Here is an 18233-nt window from a genome sequence, read left to right on the forward strand (position 1 = left end):
TCAGCTGCAGCTACCTGACTTGGGTGGTTTTATTGGGGTACGAGGAGGAAGCTTAGAGTCATGTCTTCTGCCCCCAAAGCGTGGTCATCTCAGCTTCACCATGCCAGATTTTGTCTCTTTGATGGGACGCAGGGGAGTAGGGGGATGTCTCGCGGGCACAGTCCAGAGATCCAGGTTGGAGCCGCCGTGCCCTGGCCCGGCCCCAGCCCGCAGTCTTTCCCAACGTGCAATCCAGCCCCAAGCTCCCTCTCATCAAGCCCTGGCATGAGGCTGCAAGGACTGAGGAGCCTGATGTAACATGAGGTGATGGGAGGGGGCATGGGGGCCCATCTGACCACCGGCAATGAGGAAAGTAGGGTCCTGCTTCAGCCCTGAGGGGGCCCGCCGCCTCAGGGGGAGGAGTTGGTGTCCGCAGACCGGGGCACGGCGGGCCAGCGCCGTTAGGAGAACTCCTGGGTGAACTTGGCGTGAAACTGGGTCAGTTTCTCCAGGAGAGTAAGTAGTTTGTCCAAGGGGGGTAGGATGGTCATCCTGGGAGAGAGAGAGAGAGCGAGAAGTGCGGGGATGGGGAGGGCGGGGGTGACTGGAGGGAAGGGGGTCTAAACTAGAGAAGCAGCGTGGCTCAGTGGGAAGAGCCCGGGGTTTGGAGTCGGAGGTCATGGGTTCAAATCCCGGCCCCGCCAGTTGTCAGCTGACACTTCACTTCTCCGGGCCTCAGTTCCCTCCTCTGGAAAATGGGACAACCCCGGGACAACCTTCTCCCCCTTCTAGACTGTGAGCCCACTGTTGGGTAGGGACCGTCTCTCTATGTTGCCAACTTGGACTTCCCAAGCTCTTAGTACAATGCTCTGCACACAGTAAGCGCTCAATAAATACGATTGAATGAATGAATGACAACCTGATCACCTTGTAACCTCCCCAGCACTTAGAACAGTGCTTTGCACATAGTAAGCGCTTAATAAATGCCATTTAAAAAAAGGGGCTGATCCCCCCACTAGACTGGCGGGCAGAGATGGCCCACTAGCCACTCTGGTGCTCTGCACACAGAGAGGGCTCCATAAATGCCGCCGATTAATTAAATCTCCCCCTTCTAGACTGTGAACCCACTGTTGGGTAGGGACCGTCTCTATATGTTGCCAACTTGGACTTCCCAAGCGCTTAGTACAGTGCTCTGCACGCAGTAAGTGCTCAGTAAATACGATTGATTGATTGATTGATTGATTGAGGGTGTGAGAGGGGATGGCGGGGTGGGGAGGGGGAGGTAAGTGGCAGTCTAGAAGCCGGGGAACCCAGCCCCGCGGGGGTCCAACTCTCACCTGAAGTGGTAGGTGCCCTCCTTCTGCCCAAAGCCGCTGCCGGGCACCACGCAGATGCCCGTCTCCTCGAGCAGCCTCATGCAGAAGAACATATCTGGGGCCTGCCCCAGCTCCTGGAGGCGGGGGCGGACCGAGTCAGATGGGGGAGACGAGGGGGTTGGAGGCACGGGGTGGCCCTCCCCACGGCTCTTGTATATATTTATTACTCTATTTATTCTACACGTACATATTTACTATTCTATTTATTTTGTTAATAGAGAAGCAGCGTGGCTCAGTGGAAAAAGCCCGGGCTTTGGAGTCAGAGGTCAGGGGTTCAAATCATGGCTCCGCTGCTTGTCAGCTGGGTGACTTTGGGCCGGTCACTTCACTTCTCTGGGCCTCAGTTCCCTCGTCTGGAAAATGGGGACCAAGACTGGGAGCCCCCCGTGGGACAACCTCATCACCTTGTAATGTCCCCGACGCTTAGAACAGTGCTTTGCACATAGTAAGCGCTCATTTTTTTAAAATGATGTGCACAGAGCTATAATTCTATTTGTTCTGACGATTGTGACACCCGTCTCCGTGTTTTGTTTTGTTGTCCGTCTCCCCCTTCTAGCCTGGGAGCCCCGTCGTTGGGTAGGGACCGTCTCTATCCGTTGCCAACTTGTCATCATCATCATCATCATCATCAATTGTATTTATTGAGCACTTACTGTGTGCAGAGCACTGTACTAAGCACTTGGGAAGTACAAGTTGGCAACATATAGAGACAGTCCCTACCCAACAGTGGGCTCACAGTCTAAAAGAGATGGGAAAGGAGGGAAGGAGATGGGAAAGGAGGAGGGAATGAGATGGGAAGGAGGGAAGGAGATGGGGAAGGAGGAGGGAAGGAGATGGGAAAGGAGAAGGGAAGGAGCGCTTGTCCTTCCCAAGCGCTCAGTACAGTGCGCTGCCCACAGGAAGCGCTCAATAAATACAATAGAATGAATGAATGTATTCTCCCATTCCCCCAGCCCGGGTGGAACCCCCAGACCTGTGCCCGCTCCAGGGCTCGGGCGGGCAGCGAGATGCGGGGGAAGGAATACATGGCGCCCTGCACGGGGTTGCAACGGATGCCCGGCGCCTGGTTGAAGATGCGTTCCGTCAACTGAGCCTTCTCTGCTAGGGCTTTCAGGACCGCCTGCTTCTCCTGGGGGTGCAGGGGACGCGGCTTTAGTATCAACACGGCGGGGAGGGGAGCTTCGCCCCGAATATCAACCTCAGGAGAGCCTCACCCCACCTCTCCCCTTCTCCACCCTTCCGGCCCGCACTCTTCGACGTCAGCCTGGTCTGGGGGGGATCCCCTGCCCCAGCTGACACTCACCCCTTGGAACTGCTGGTAGGAGGGATCCCCGGGCTGCGGGGGGCTGACCACCACATCCAGCAGGGCCTGCCCGGGCACGGGAGGGCACAGCCGCACGGACACCAGCTTGGCCAACTGCTGCTTGACGTCAGGGTCCATGTTCACCACCTCCACGTAGCCTCCCCGGAACCCGCACCTGGGGAAGGGTTCGTCCATTCGATCGTAACTATTGAGCTCTGACTGTGTGCCGAGCACTGTAGGAAGCGCTGGGGAGAGCGCAAAACGACAATGAAGAGACGCATTCTCGGCCCCCGATGAGTTTATGGTCTGGGGGGGTGTGAAAGATGGGAAGAGCGTGGTCAGGACATGGGATTGGGCTGGAGTCGGAGTGAGAGAAAGGAAGGACGGGGCTGGCCAAGGCTTACTCTCCCATGAAGCCTTTGGAAGCGGAGTGGAAGGAGGCCAGCTCTTGCTGTTGGGAGTAGGGTGGCCCCATCTCCATTAGCACCTTCTTGAACGAATGGAACTGGGAGCCCTCCGCGTACACGTTATCCTGGTATACCTGCAGGAGAGGCGAGATGGGGTCTGCCCAACCCGGATCCGCCATCCCGCCCTGCCCCCGGGGCCTCAGCCGCCCCCGTCCGAAGCACTCGGCCATCAGCCACGGCCCACCCGTCACGTCCGACCAGCGCTCCCTCCTCGGAGGGGAAGATGGTGGGATTCCTTCCGGCCTCCCCAGCGCCAAGGACGGGGAAGTGGGGTGGCTACTGTGATCGATCAAGGGTGGAGATGGGCTCCGGGGGTTGTCTTGGGGTCACCGGCCCCGGTGGCCAGCCCGGCCGCCCTGTCCCCTCACCTCATCGGCCATGAGGAAGAGGCCCTCCTCCATGGCGAAGCGAATCACGTCCTCGATGCACTGGCGACTCTGCACCTGCCCTGGGGTGGGGAGGGGGCCGGGGACCGAGCTCAGGACGCGGACCCCGTTTGTGGGGAAAATAGGAGGGGAGAGGACGGATACTGCATTTGGGAGGCAGAGACCAGGGCCGGAAGAGGGCAGGAATAAGCGTATTTATCGCTTACAACAGTGCTTTGCACATAGTAAGCACTTAACAAATACCATCATTATTATTATTATTGGGCACTCAATATGGGCAGAGCATTGACTGAGCACTTGGGAGAGTACATTATAACAATAATAATAATGATGATGGCATTTATTAAGCCCTTACTATGTGCCAATCACAGTTCTATGCGCTGGGGGGATACAAGGTGATCAGGTTGTCCTGCGTGGGGCTCACAGTCTTCATCCCCATTTTCCCGATGAGGGAACTGAGGCCCAGAGAAGTGAAGTGGCTTGCCCAAGGTCACCCAGCTGACAAGTCTTCTAGACTGTGAGCCCACTGTTGGGTAGGGACCGTCTCTGTATGTTGCCAACTTGCACTTCCCAAGTGCTGAGTACAGTGCTCTGCACACAGTAAGTGCTCAACACGATTCATTCATTCATTCATTCAATCGTATTTATTGAATGAATAAATACGATTGAATGAAAGTGGCGGAGCTAATAGCCATATTCCCTGTCCACAACGAGCTTCTAGTTTAGAGGGGGAGACAGGAATTCAGGGAGATGGGAGAGCAGATTCGTCAGCGTCGGAGAGCGGCTGCCTACCTGTGGGGTTCCCCGGGTTGATGATGCACAGCACTTTGGGCTGGCAGTAGCCACGGGCGTGGTTAAGGGCCCGCCGTAGCTCGCCCACGTCCAGCGCCCAGTTGTGCTCCTCGTCCAGGTAGTAGTTGACCTGGACGGCGTTGAGCTCGGCCAGGGCGGCCGAGTAGAGCGGGTACTGGGGGATGGGGATCAACACTCCCGTCCGCCCCAGCCCCTCTCCGGCCACCAGAAGCTTCAGTATCGTCTGAGGAGGGGCGGAGAGGTCAGAGGTCCGACGCCCGTGGGGAGGGAAAGCGGGGCAGGGGGCCCGAGGGGACCGGGGACCACTGCCCTCCCCCCACTGAGCCTGGTGCTCTGGCCCGGAGCCGGCCCCGCGCCCTCCCTCTGCCAGCCGGGCACAATGCCGCCTCTGTGCTGCTGCTGTCTGAGGCCTGGAGAGTCACTGAGAAGCCGGGGGCTGGGCCCCCGGACACGTACCACGATGGCATCGCTGGCGCCGGTGGACAGGAAGACGTTGGCGGGGTCAGAACCGATGCCCCCGTCCCGCCGCTCGATGTACCGGGCCACGTCCTGCCGGATCAGGTCGATGCCCGTGCTGGCGCTGTATGCCCCTGGGCCAGGGCCGGCGGAGAGACGAGGGGTGAGGCCAGGGGCGGTGAGAGTGGGGAAAGAGGAGTGGGGTCAAGGAGGAGAAGAGAGAACCCCTCTGGGAGGGGAGGACTGTCTACACTGGCCCAGTAAGTCCACCCTAGTCGCGGCCTGTGTTGCCTAGGAGCCACGGACACCGAGGGGAACCCCCCGAGCCTTCCTCTAAATAGGTTAAGGGAGGGGTGGAATGGGGTCATCCGGTGGTTTAGACTAGCCTGAATCCACCGCACCCCTCCAGAGCACGGTGGAGATGGAGCAGGGGACGGGATAGAGCCGGCGGGACCGAGACGCACCCAAGCTGTTTCCGTTGCAGGCCTGCAGGATCCTCTGCGCCTTCTTCTTGGCATCGTCGGGGAAGATGGGGCTGCTCAGGAGCTCCGGGCACAGGCACAGGGCCACCACCTGCACCACACAGACATGTGGGGACGGGGACAGCTGGCAGCCCCAGGCCTGGGGCATACCCGACTGGGAACCGGCCAGATGAATCATCCCCCCACCCCAGACACTCGGCACAGGGCACTGCCCCGGACCCTACGGGACGGGGACGGAGGTGAGGTGCTGTGGGACCCTTACTTGACGCAGGAAGGAGATGGGTTTCTGCCCCATGGCGTGAGCGTCTCCGATGTTGGCCCGGATCACCTCGGTGAACGGCTTCTTAATACCCTGTGGACAGCCCTGGGACTCAGCCCTCCTGACCAAGCCAAGCCAAGCTTCTCCTGTCTTGCTGCCCAGCTCCCTTCTCCTGCCCAGATCCTCCCTCTCCTCCCTTGTACCCCCCAGCTAGCAGAAACAGGACCCAGAATCCCGGCCCTGGAAAAAGGGGTAGGAGCAGGGGAGAATGTGGCTGTTTACTGTGGTATTGTCCTCTCCTAAGCATTTATTTTATTTTGTTAGTATGTTTGGTTTTGTTCTCTGTCTTCCCCTTTTAGTCTGTGAGCCCACTGTTGGGTAGGGACTGTCTCTATATGTTGCCAACTTGGACTTCCCAAGCGCTTAGTACAGTGCTCTGCACACAGTAAGCGCTCAATAAATACGATTGATTGATTGATTTAGTACAGCGGTCTGCACACCCTAAGAGCTCAATAAGTAAGACCGACTGACTGGAGCAGACTGGCTCTATACTCCCTCGCTGCCGCTCTCCAGGTCCCTCCCACCTCTCATTCATTCATTCAATCGTATTTATTGAGCGCTTACTATGTGCAGAGCACTGGACTAAGCGCTTGGGAAGTACAAGTCGGCATCAGATAGAGACGGGCCCTACCCAACAACGGGCTCACAGTCTAGAAGGGGGAGACAGACAAGAAAACACGTGGACAGGTGTCAAGTCATTCATTCATTCAATCGTATTTATTGAGTGCTTACTGCGTGCAGAGCACTGGACTAAGCGCTTGGGAAGTACAAGTCGGCAACAGATAGAGATGGGCCCTACCCAACAACGGGCTCACAGTCTAGAAGGGGGACACAGACAACAAAACACGTGGACAGGTGTCGTCATTCATTCATTCAATCGTATTTATTGAGTGCTTAACTGTGTGCAGAGCACTGGACTAAGCGCTAGGGAAGTACAAGTCGGCAACAGATAGAGACGGGCCCTACACAACAATGGGCTCACAGTCTAGAAGGAGGAGACAGAGAACAAAACATATTAACAAAATAAAATAAATAGAATAAATATGTACAAATAAAATAAATAGAGTAATAAATATGTACAAACATATAAACATATATACAGGTGCTGTGGGGAGGGGAAGGAGGTAAGGTGGGGGGATGGGGAGGGGAAGGAGGAGGAGAGGAAGGAGGGGGCTCAGTCTGGGAAGGCCTCCTGGAGGAGGTGAGCTCTCCGTAGGGCTTTGAAGGAGTGTTCTGTTGTCGTCAGAACAAATAGAATTACTGCTAAATGCACATCATTAACAAAATAAATAGAACTGTAAATATGTCCAAGTAAAATAGAGTGATAGATCTGTACAAACATATACAGGTGCTGTGGGGAGGGGAAGGAGGTAGGGTGGAGGAGATGGGGAGGGGGAGAAGAAAAAGGGGGCTCAGTCGGGGAAGGCTTCCTGGAGTAGGTGAGCTCTCAGTAGGGCTCTGAAGGGAGGAAGAGAGCTAGCTTGGCGGATGTGCGGAGGGAGGGCATTCCGGGCCAGGGGGAGGATGTGGGCCGGGGGTCGACAGCAGGACGGGCGAGAATGAGGTACGGTGAGGGGGTGAGTGGCAGAGGCTCGGGGCCCCCCAGGGAACATGGTCCCTCAGCCTTGCTTCCCCATCCAGTTTCCTTTCCGCTCCAGGGGGGCAGAAAGCCCAGCTCTGAGGCAGAAGCGTCTCTGCCCGCCCCAGGGCTTTCAGTGGGCAGAATGAGGCTGCCCACCAACGGGGCACCGAGTCCCCCCCAATCATGCCGGGCTTCACGGATGGTAAGAGCGCCAGTCGAGATGCCCGGGAGGGGTAAGATCCAAGGAGGGGGCAGGGCTGGGCAAGGTCATAGGGGGTGGGGACAGGCCCGGAGCCCCACGGCGGTGGTAGAACAGGTTCAGGTTGGGTCTGCCCACACTTCCCGCCTCTGTGCACTCACTGCTGCCTGAGGGCCGGAGAGTATTCTGAGCTGGGAGGCAGGACGCCAGGGTCCCATGGTACTGACTGACCCCCTAGGCCAGCCTGGACACGGTGCCTGCCCCTGCTTCTCCACCTCACCGGGTATTTTCTGACCCCAGGCTTTGGATTTCAGGCAAACCAGTCTCTGCCCCTGCCCACCTGTGACTCTACTTTTCTCATCATCAGCATTGACTGAGCTCCTACTCTGTGCCCAGCACTGTGCAGGACTCGAAATTAGGCGAGTACAATCAAAGTCAAGAAACAATCCCTCCTCGGGTCTCACTCCATTTCGATCTCTCCGTCTCCGATCGCACCTTGCTCTACTCCACCCCTCCTTCTGGGCCTAGGTTTCTGGGGGTGCCCTCGGGAAGGGGAGAGGGGTGTGGGGAGAGAAGCATGGAGATTTCCCACGTCCAAGGCTCGGGGCCGAGGCAGCTCTCAGCCTCAGGGAGGGTGGCACTGCCCCCATCATCCCCCCAAAACTGGGCCCCTGGGCGAGGGGTCCCAACTCAGCCCCATGAGCGGATCGGGTGGGAGGGAGTAAGGAGCCTGGGATCTGGGCAGAGGTGGCAGAGAGGAGTTAATCTTGCAGCCGGAATGGAACAGGGTGCCAGGGGGTGGCAGGGGTGCCCGTGGGGCGGGGTGCTCTCCAGAGGGAACATTGGGCAGTCGAGGCAGAGGGGTTGGCGCGCTCTCCCTGTACCTGCTGCAGTTCCTTCTCCAGCTCCAAGGCCCGCACCACGATGGGTCCACGGACGGCGTATTCGACCCGCTTTACGCAGGGGTTCATGGACTCCAGCGTCAGTATTTTCTCCCGCAGCCCATTCTCTGCCATTCTGCCCGCCGCCTTCGCCCTGTGGGACAGGAGGGGGCTCGGTGAGCCTGGGGCAAGGAAACCCAGGGGTGAACCTGCCCAGCAGGCAGCCCTCGACAGGGAAAACCCTTTCATGCCAGGGTCCGAGGTGGTGGCCACTGCTCCTGGGGTACTGTTAGGGCGGGGCAGCCGCAGGGACTATGCCCAGGGCTGCGAGGGCAGGGGGAGGAGGGAAGGGGAGGCGAGGAAGAGGGAAAAGGACAGACAAGAAGAGGAAAGTGGAGAGGAGAAGCGAGTGCCAAGACAAGAAAGGGGGGGGGGGGTCAGGGAAGGGGCAAGGGGGTGGTTAAAGGAGCCGGTGCCAGGGGACGGCAGGGAAGGGAAGTTGGGACCTGAGCCGCCTGCTCCGTCCCCTCTCGGAGCCTCAGGACTGGAGTATCCAGGAGCCAAATGCTGGAGCTGGGAATTGTGCACGCTTCGTGCCCCTGAACCACCCGCCGGGTCCGGCCAAAGCTCAGCCCTGGGGAGGGCAGAGAAGGAGGGATCCGTCCCTGTCACTGCTAGGAACCGGACAAGGCCCGGACACACTGTGTCCCTCCGGGGAGCTGGGGCTGGACAGGAGACCAGTGTGGGGGGAGGAGGGAGGAACTCAGACAGATGGGTGGGGAAGGAAGGAGGAGGGATAAAGGGAAAAGGGCAGAGCAGTGGGGGGGGGCAGGGGGCAGACCATGGAGCCATTTCATTTGCCCCTCCTTGGTGGGCTGCGGGGAAAGGAGGCAGGGAAGGGGGCAGTTACCCCAGAAGGGAGCGGATGAGGCCGAGCCCCCTCATCCCTCTCATTTTGGTGACCCCGTCCTCTGCCCCTCCTGCCCCCCACCCCCCAACCCCACCCCAGCCAGGCCGTTCCCCATGGAAACGGGTCCAGCTCGGAATCCCCATCCATGAGGGAGGGGGGTTTGGAGGGGGGAATTCTCCACCGATTCCACGGCTCGGGAGGGGCCGAGGGCAGAGGAGAAGGTGGGCCAGAGCTGGGGCTGGGAGCCTGGATAATAATAATACTATTAATAATGATGGCATTTATTAAGCGCTTACTATGTGCAAAGCACTGTTCTAAGCGCTGGGGAGATTACAAGTTGATCAGGTTGTCCCACGGGGGGCTCACAGTCTTAATCCTCATTCTACAAATGAGGGAACTGAGGCCCAGGGAAGTGAAGTGACTTGCCCGAAGTCACCCAGCTGACAATTGGCGGAGCCGGGATTTGAACCCATGACCTCTGACTCCAAAGCCCGGGCTCTTTCCACTGAGCCACGCTGCTTCTCACACTCGGGCACCCCAGCTATTCTCCCTACCTGGGGTCGGGAATAGCTGATGCCCTTTTCACACCTTCAAATCCCACCCCAGTGCAGCCCCCCGCCTGCAGCATCCTGGGGAAGTCGGCCGGGTGGGGTGGGGGGGGCTGAGGGGGTGATGACCTTGGGGGGAGTAGCGTGGCTTAGTAGTCAGAGGTCGTGGGTTCTAATCCCGCCCCTGCCGCTTGTGAAGTGACTTACTCAAAGTCACACATCTGACTTCTCTGGGCCTCAGTTCCCTCACCTGTAAAATGGGAATTAAGACTGTGAGCCCCACGCGGGACAACCTGAAGCCCTACTGAGAGCTCACCTCCTCCAGGAGGCCTTCCCAGACTGAGCCCCCCTTTTTTTCCTCTGCTCCTCCTCCTCCCCTCCCCATCGTCTCCCCTCCCCACAATTTTTATATTTGTCTCTCTCCCCCTTCTAGACCGTGAGCCCGTTGTTGGGTAGGGACCGTCTCTTACATGTTGCCGATTTGTACTTCCCAAGCACTTAGTCCAGTGCTCTGCACACCATAAGCGCTCAATAAATACGATTGAATGAAAGAATGAATAACCTTCATCATCATCATCAATCGTATTTATTGAGCGCTTACTATGTGCAGAGCACTGTACTAAGCGCTTGGGAAGTACAAATTGGCAACATATAGAGACAGTCCCTACCCAACAGTGGGCTCACAGTCTAAAAGAGTGGGCTCACAGTCTAAAACCTTGAATCTATCGCAGCGTTAGAACAGTGCTCGGCACATAGTAAGTGCTTAACAGATACCATCATCATTATTACAATTATATATAATACATAGTAAATATTTATTATAATATAATTATAATACTCTGGTCCTGTCCAACGGGGCTGGCCGGGTCCCCGGAGGCAGGATGACAATGCGGGTGGTGGGATTGCCCCCAGCCCGGGATAGGGGCCCGCCCTGGGCAAAGTCCCTCCACCACTGGGCCCCCGGGGGTTCCAAAGTTCGGACTTTTGGACCTTGACTCCTGAGACAGCAACTTGGTGACGTCAAGCCCGCCCGGGGAGCTGCCCATGGAAGTGGGTGAGGCCCGGAGGGAGACTCCCACCTTGGCCCAGGCTCTGGCCCCCCTCCTCCAACCTCCAGGCACACCTTCATCCCCCTCCCCAACCCGGCCCGTCAATAAATCCCCCCCACCTGGGACAGCCTGGGGTTGAAGACGCGGCTCAGTGGAAAGAGCCCGGGCTTTGGAGTCAGAGGCTATGGGTTCAAATCCCAGCTCTGCCAATTGTCAGTTAGGTGACTTTGGGCTTCATTTCCCTGTGCCTCAGTTCCCTCATCTGTGAAACGGGGATGAAGACTGTGAGCCCCCCGTGGGACAACCTGATCACCTTGTAACCTCCCCAGCGCTTAGAACGGTGCTTTGCACTTAGTAAGCGCTTAACCAATACTATTATTATTATTAGAGAAGCAGCGTGGCCCAGTGGAAAGAGCCCGTTCTTTGGAGTCAGAGGTCATGGGTTCAAATCCCAGCTCCACCAATTGTCAGCTGGGTGACTTCGGGCAAGTCACTTCACTTCTCTGGGCCTCGGTTCCCTCACCTGTGAAATGGGGATGAAGACTGTGAGCCCCCCGTGAGACAACCTGATCACCTTGTAACCTCCCCAGCACTTAGAACGGTGCTCTGCACATAGTAAGCGCTTAATAAACGCCGCCATTATTATTTACAGATCATTGATCGATTGATTGATTGAAAAGTGGGCCCAAGGAGGGTCCAGGGAAGGAGGGGACGGCGAGGAGAACCACGGAACCAAGGGTGAGAACCGAGAATAACCATAATTATAACAATAATACTAATTATGGTATTTGTTAAGCACTGGTGGCCCCACGTGGGGCTCCCTGTCTTCATCCCCATTTTCCAGATGAGGCCCAGAGAAGTGAAGCGACTCGCCCAAGGTCACCCAGCGGACAAGTGGCGGAGCCGGGAGCAGAACCCAGGTCCTCCGACTGCCAAGCGCGGGCTCTCGTCACTGGGCTGGCATCCCCTTCCAGGGCCATCTTAGGGCAGAGGGGCGTCGGCTGGGCGGGGTGACCCCCGTTCCCCTTTCCTGCCGGGCCCTGACTGGCAGATGAGCGGGAAAGGAGGTGCTGAAAGGTTGCCAGGGGCCCGCCTCCTGCCCTCCCTTTATCAACCTCCCTCTCGGTAGGGCCACCCTGCTGCTGAGAGCCGATAGGCCTCCCTGGGGGACGGGTCAGTTGGGTAGACTCCCCTCACAGAGGGACCACGACTTCTAAGTGGATTGAACCCTTGGCCTGAGGATAAACGCATGGGCCCAATTCATCATCATCATCATCAATCGCATTTATTGAGCGATACTATGTGCAGAGCACTGTACTGAGCGCTTGGGAAGTACAAATTGGCAACACATAGAGACAGTCCCTACCCAACATCTCCCAACCCAGAGGGCCAAAGGATACCCACCCCTCTGCCCCCCTGGGGGCAACCCTGCCCCTCAGACCCTTGGTACGCCCGGCATATCAAGAGAGAAGCAGAGTGGCTGTGAGCCCCTTCTAATAATAATAATCATCATCATCAATAGTATTTATTGAGCGCTTACTATGTGCAGAGCACTGTACTAAGCGCTTGGGAAGTACAAATTGGCAACATATAGAGACAGTCCCTACCCAACAGTGGGCTCACAGTCTAAAAGAGTGGGCTCACAAAATAATAATGGCATTTATTAAGTGCTTACTATGTGCAAAGCACTGTTCTAAGCGCTGGGGAGGTTACAAGGTGATTGGTTGTCCCACGGGGGGCTCACAGTCTTATCCCCATTTTACAGATGAGGTAACTGAGGCATAGAGAAGTGAAGTGACTTGCCCGAAGTCACACAGCTGACAATTGGCAGAGCCAGGATTTGAACCCATGACCTCTGACTCCAAAGTCTGCGCTCTTTTCCACTGAGCCATGCTGCTTCTCTAGACCGTGAGCCCGTTGTTGGGTAGGGGCTACCTCTATCTGTCGCCGAATTGTACTTTCCAAGCGCTTAGTACAGTGCTCCGCACCCAGGAAGCGCTCAATAAATGCGATTGAATGAATGAGTGGAAAGAGCCCGGGCTTTGGAGTCGGAGGTCACGGGTTCAAATGCCGGCTCCGCCAATTGTCAGATGGGTGACTTTGGGCAAGTCACTTCACCGGGCCACAGTGACCTCGTCTGGAAAATGGGGGTGAAGACTGGGACAAACTCATTACCTTGTAATTCCCCAGCACTTAGAACAGTGCTTTGCACATAGTAAGAGCTTAATAAATGCCGTTATTATTATTGTTATTATTATTATCCCTCTCCTTGGAGTCCCACGTCCTTTCCTCTGAGACCTTGACTTTCCCCCTCTCTGGTTTGAACCCCACTGCCCCTGCCTAATGTCCCCAAGGATCTCAGGGACACTGCTCCTCTGCCCCCCACCATCCCTGCCCACCTGCGCTCCCCCGCCCCTGGCCCTCTTACCTGGAGCTCCGGGGAGATCCCAGGCCCCTTCCTTCCCTTGCTCCTCAAGGATCCTGGGGAGATACAGGGAGCGGGCTGAGATGCCCGATCTATGGGGGAGGAAACAGGCCTGGGTGCGGAGGCAAGTCAGGCGTCCCGGTCCCTCGTCCAGGGCCGGCGGGTATTGGCGGGGAGGGGGAGAGGAGACCCTGTCCCAGATGGGGGCTTGGGCGAGCGGGGACCACTGCTCTCTTTGGTCAGATCTAAGCTTGGGGCAGCTCTGGCCCCTTCTTCCATTCCCCTGCTCCGAGCTCGTTGGCAGGGCTCCAGTGGGCACAGCTGAGCCACCCGGCTCTGGCGCTATCCCAGCCCCACAGCTCTGCCGGGGGTGCTCCTCCTAGGGCAGGGCAGCTCTTGCCCTATCGTTAAGGGCTGTGGGTGAGGAAGCTGGAGGGGGTGGAGGCTCTCACCTCTCTGGTGTCCAGCCGGGGTAGCCGATGCCTCTCTGTGCCCTCTGCCTGGGGAGGCTAATAAAGGCTGGACCCCCAGGCTGGGCCGGCCCCCTGGGCCTCCTCCCCTCCCAGCTTGGGTGACCTTTCTACGGCAGCTGTACCGCCCCGCACACTAAATTTAACCCTGGCCTGCCCCTCCCCTCCCTTGGGTGGGCTGCGGTCATATGTGTGCATGTGTTTCTGTGTCTGTGTTGGGGAGGGGGTTGGCCCCGAGGGGCGGCCCGGGATGAGACAGGGATCTTGGCAATCTCTTGGCCCCCACCACCCCTCTCAGGTCTGGAGCTTTTCACTTTCAGGGGTGAGGGAAGACTGAGGCCCGGATCTACCCTTCTGTTCTGGACCATTGGCTGCCCCAAGAGAGAAGGATGAACCCACCCATCTGCCCGGTGCTCTAGCTGATGTCCAGGCCTCTCCAGGACCCTCATACCACCCCCATCTTCCTCCCTCGGGCTCTCTTCCTCTCCATCCGGCTCCCAGTGTCTCCCAAGTGCATGTCGCTAACCTCCTCACTGCCCTGGCCTGGAATTCCCTCCCTCCACACATCCGCCAAGCTAGCTCTCTTTCTCCCTTCAAAGCCCTACTGAGAGCTCACCTCCTCCAGGAGGACTTCCCAGACTGAGCCCCCTTTTTCCCCTTCTCCTCATCCCCCCCACCTCCTTCCCCTTCCCGCAGCATGTGCATATATTTGTACAGATTTATTACTCTATTTATTTTACTTGTACATATTTACTACTCCATTTATTCTGTTAATGTTGTACATATAGCTATGATTCTATTTGTTCTGACGATTTTGACACCTGTCTACGTATTTTGTTGTCTGTCTCCCCCTTCTAGACTGTGAGCCCGTTGTTGGGTAGGGACCGTCTCTAGATGTTGCCGACTTGGACTTCCCAAGCGCTTCGTCCAGTGCTCTGCACACAGTAAGCGCTCAATACGATCGAATGAATGAATGAATGAATGTCCTCCCCCTTTCCGCAGGCACCCTTGTGTCTGCCCCTCCTTACTCCCGCTTAGCCCCAAAGTTCAGGGGAAGAAGGAGGGAAGGTGGGCAGAGGGCCGAGTTCCAGTCCCACCCTCTCTGATTCCCCTTGCCCAGGGGGACCTATACACGAACGCCCATCTCGGGCAACCTGGCGGGGCTGTATCCTGGGGTGGGCAGATCAATAAGGGCCTCATGAGGGTCAATGTTGGGGGAGGAGGTAGAAGTTTGTCACCAGGTCAGCATGGAGGATGAGATAAGAGGGAGAGGGATACACAGTCAATCAAGGTCAAGGACAGACACACAGTCCCCGGAGAGGAGAAACGGGGAACCAACCCCTGAGCGGGACTTGTCAGCAGGGAGGGATGGAGGAAAGGGGGAGAGGGGAGGCTCCTTCTAGACTGTGAGCCCGCTGCTGGGTAGGAACCGACTCTATATGTTGCCAACTTGGACTTCCCAAGCGCTTAGTACAGTGCTCTGCACACAGTAAGCACTCAATCAATCAATCGTATTTATGGAGCGCTTACTGTGTGCAGAGCACTAGACTAAGCGCTTGGGAAGTCCAAGTTGGCAACACATAGAGACGGTCCCTACCCAACAGTGGGCTCGCAGTCTAGAAGGGGGAGACGGAGAACAAAACCAAACATATTAACAAAATAAAATAAATAGATCGGTACAAGTCAAATAATTAGAGTAATAAATACGTACAAACGATTGAATGAATGAAAGGGGAGGAGAAGCCGGGAGAATGACAGGAACCGGATAAAGTCCGGGAGTCCTGTCCGTGGGGGAGTGAAGCTGTGCCCTGGCACGGGGCGATTCTCGTTCCTCAAATGTACAAAAGCCGCACGCACCCCCCTCCACCCGACCCCAGCCCAAACCTTCCCCCTTCCATACATCCCTCCAGGACCCTGGGAGAATCCAGGGGGGAAAAAGCCCCCTTTTCCAAACCACCCGGCTACCAACTCACCGAGCTTCTGGCTGACAGGCCCCCTGGCACCCACGGGCCACTGTCGGGGCACGCAGCCAGGATCCGGGGCTAGGGGGAGGAGGAGGAGGAGGGGTAAGGGGCTGACGCTGGCATCGGCCCCTTTTCCTCCTTCCTTCTCCAGTTCTGCTGGCACAGCTCAGCGCCTCGTGTGCCATGCTTCCTCCCACCGGGGGAACCTAGTGGGAAAACAGCGTGGCCTAGTGGCTTGAGCACGGGGCTGGGAGTGAGAAGGACCTGGGTTCCAATCCCGGCTCGGCCACTTAATAATAATAATAACGATGGCATTTATTAAGCGCTTACTATGTGCAAACCACTGTTCTAAGCGCTGGGTAGGTGACAAGGTGATCAGGTTGTCCCACGAGGGGCTCACAGTCTTCACCCCCATTTTCCAGATAAGGTCACTGAGGCCCAGAAAAGTGAAGTGACTTGCCCAAAGTCACCCAGCTGACAAGTGGCAGAGCCGGGGTTTGAACCCATGACCTCTGACTCCAAAGCCCGGGCTCTTTTCCACTGAGCCACGCTACCTGTCTGCTGGGTTACCTCGGGTGAGTCACTTCGCTTTTCTGTGCCTCGGTTACCTCATCTGGAAAATGGGGATTAAGACCGTGAGCCCCAGGTGGAACATGGACCGTGTCCAAACTGATTAGCTTGAATCTAGAACGGCACTTAGTACAGTCCCAGGCACAGAGTAAGTGCTTAACAAATATCATTTAAAAATAAATGTGTGTTTTTTTCAAGAGTCTTAGGGCAAGACAGTGCTGTCCTCTAAACCCAGACTTCATGTTATGCCACCCTCCCCCTACCAATACAGTGTAGGCCCGCCGCTTCAGTGTGGCTAAGGATTAAAGGAATCACCAGAGGGAAAGAGCTTAGGAAAAGGGGAAAAGTATGCCAGGCCGAGTGAGGAATGGATACTTCTTTGCAGACCCCCATCCTCATCCCCCGCTCCGGCTCCCGGTCCACCTCCACTCTGCCCTCCACCCCCTTCCCAGGGCTCCGGGGAAGCACGAAGCCAGGAGAAAGGCTGGCCTCACAGACAAACAGACACACGCACCCAGACAGGCGGACGGGCACACCTCCGAGGCAGAAATTTCCTTTATCAGGACGCACAGAGTAAAAACATTGAAAATACATCCCCTCTGACCACCCCCGCGCCGCCCGGTCCCGACCCAGAACACCAAGACGGAGAGGAGAGGGCTGTCCCCTGAGAGGAGCCCGGGGCTGGAGGCCAAGGGCGCTGAGTACCTGAGTCCCCACTTCCCTCTCTTTTCTTCCCTGCCACCTCACTCCTCCCAGCTGTTCGCCTGGAGACCCCTGGAACCGGGAAGGGTTGGGGCATCAGGCTGTCGGAGGCCACCTGGATCTAGTGGAGGACTCCGGCTGGGAGGGGAGGGCAGACGGGGCGGCCGGGGGGGGGTCCAGTTTAGGCTCTTCTGACCCCGCCAGCCTTGCCCCGGGTCCTCTCGGCTGGAGAAGAGGTGGGTCTGGGTCCCCAGGATCTGTCCGGCTGCTCCGCGATTGGGCCTTTTCCCATCATTCGACCTTCCAGGGACCGTCTTCTCCCTGCCGAGAAGCCCTCCCTCAGGATGGGCTTGACTCTGCCTTAGGTGGGGAGGGCGATAAGGGATGAGGAGACCCTCTGCCCCCCCCAGGAGTGCCCAGACAGCTCCGTGTCCCTACTCTGAGCCCGGGGGAGGCTTCCACAGGGCCTGACGGGGGGTCTGGGCTTGGGTTGGCTGGAGTGGATGGGTGGGATGCCCCGACACGCCGGGGCTGTGGACTTGTTGCTCAGGGGCGTCCTGGGGAGCCACCCCTCTCCCGCTCACATGAGCCGGCAGCACGGCTTCTTCTCGGCGGGCGCCTCCTCCGCCGGGGCCGTCAGCTTCAGCAACGGGGGGTCCCCGCTGGCCTCCGTGTAGTAGACGGGGAGGGGAGGGGAGCCCCGGCCGGGGCCCGGGGCAGGAGGGGGCTCCTCGGGCAGCGGGCGCTGCAGCTTGGCGGCTGCGCGTTGGCGCTTGAGGTCGGCCAGGGTGTGGTGGGCCTTACTGCGGGTGAGGGCCCCGGGCGCCGGGGAATCGTGTGTGGCCAGCTGGTAGGAAACGCTGCGGTCCGGTCTTTTGGAGTAGAGGTGGCGGGTGGGAGGCGCCGGGACCACTCCCACGCTGCCATTCCGCTGATCCGGTCCCACCGTACCCGACTCTACCCCGGCTGGGCTGCCCGGGGCGAGGGAGGCCTCCTGCGGGGGAGACAGGCGTCCGTGAGTTTGGGGAGAAAATAATGATGGTGTTTATTAAGCGCTTACTATATGCAAAGCATTCATTCATTCGATCGTATTTATTGAGCGCTTGCTGTGTGCAGAGCACTGGACTAGCGCTTGGGAAGTCCAAGCTGGCAACATAGAGAGACGGCCCCTACCCGACAGTGGGCTCACAGTCTAGAAGGGGGAGACAGAGAACAAATCATATTAACAAAATAAAATAAACAGAATAAAGCGCGTGGCTCAGTGGAAAGAGCCTGGGCTTTGGAGTCAGAGGTCATGGGTTCAAATCCTGGCTCCGCCACTTGTCAGCTGTGTGACTCCGGGCAAGTCACTT

General features: G+C 57.6%; 2 protein-coding genes across 11 annotated transcripts in view; both read right to left on the reverse strand.

Annotated features, from left to right (window-relative positions):
• On the reverse strand, positions 1 to 15636 carry GPT (glutamic--pyruvic transaminase). 8 transcript variants are annotated; one of them, XM_038760614.1, is made up of 13 exons: positions 15619 to 15636; positions 13179 to 13231; positions 8247 to 8397; positions 5525 to 5614; positions 5245 to 5353; positions 4781 to 4914; positions 4304 to 4547; positions 3494 to 3573; positions 3063 to 3199; positions 2659 to 2833; positions 2329 to 2484; positions 1317 to 1429; positions 1 to 531 (listed from the first exon to the last, which is right to left on the reverse strand). In XM_038760614.1, the coding sequence occupies exons 3-13, from the start codon at positions 8376 to 8378 to the stop codon at positions 441 to 443; spliced, it is 1461 nt and encodes a 486-aa protein (XP_038616542.1). In that variant the 5' UTR covers positions 8379 to 8397; positions 13179 to 13231; positions 15619 to 15636; the 3' UTR covers positions 1 to 440. The 8 variants fall into 8 exon arrangements, with proteins under 8 accessions (XP_038616542.1, XP_038616541.1, XP_038616544.1 ...); XM_038760613.1 differs by lacking the exon at positions 15619 to 15636 and adding an exon at positions 13628 to 13647; XM_038760616.1 differs by lacking the exon at positions 13179 to 13231.
• A 1080-nt stretch (positions 15637 to 16716) lies between these two features.
• The window catches only part of PPP1R16A (protein phosphatase 1 regulatory subunit 16A), a 37019-nt gene continuing 35502 nt past the window's right edge, over positions 16717 to 18233 (reverse strand). For 2 of the 3 annotated variants that reach the window (XM_038760527.1, XM_038760528.1), the window contains 2 exons: positions 17466 to 17875; positions 16717 to 17202 (listed from right to left, as the gene is read on the reverse strand). In XM_038760527.1, coding sequence (XP_038616455.1) covers positions 16923 to 17202; positions 17466 to 17875 — 690 coding nt within the window. In that variant the 3' untranslated portion in view covers positions 16717 to 16922. Of the gene's footprint in view, positions 17876 to 18233 lie in introns of all 3 variants that reach the window. The other variant, XM_038760529.1, reaches the window with a different exon arrangement.

The sequence above is a fragment of the Tachyglossus aculeatus genome, chromosome 18 (assembly GCF_015852505.1).
Source record: "Tachyglossus aculeatus isolate mTacAcu1 chromosome 18, mTacAcu1.pri, whole genome shotgun sequence".
Classification (NCBI taxonomy): Eukaryota; Metazoa; Chordata; class Mammalia; order Monotremata; family Tachyglossidae; genus Tachyglossus; species Tachyglossus aculeatus.

What these genes read in the sequence shown, in the direction of transcription:
- GPT (XM_038760611.1), bottom strand. Translation starts at nt 8,492, where the DNA reads ATGAAAGGGTTTTCCCTGTCGAGGGCTGCCTGCTGGGCAGGTTCACCC. An exon ending in TGGAGAAGGAACTGCAGCAG is followed by an intron (nt 5,615 to 8,246) that starts GTACAGGGAGAG and finishes GGCTGTCCACAG; the next exon opens with GGTATTAAGAAGCCGTTCAC. An exon ending in CTGCAACGGAAACAGCTTGG is followed by an intron (nt 4,915 to 5,244) that starts GTGCGTCTCGGT and finishes GCCCTGGCCCAG; the next exon opens with GGGCATACAGCGCCAGCACG.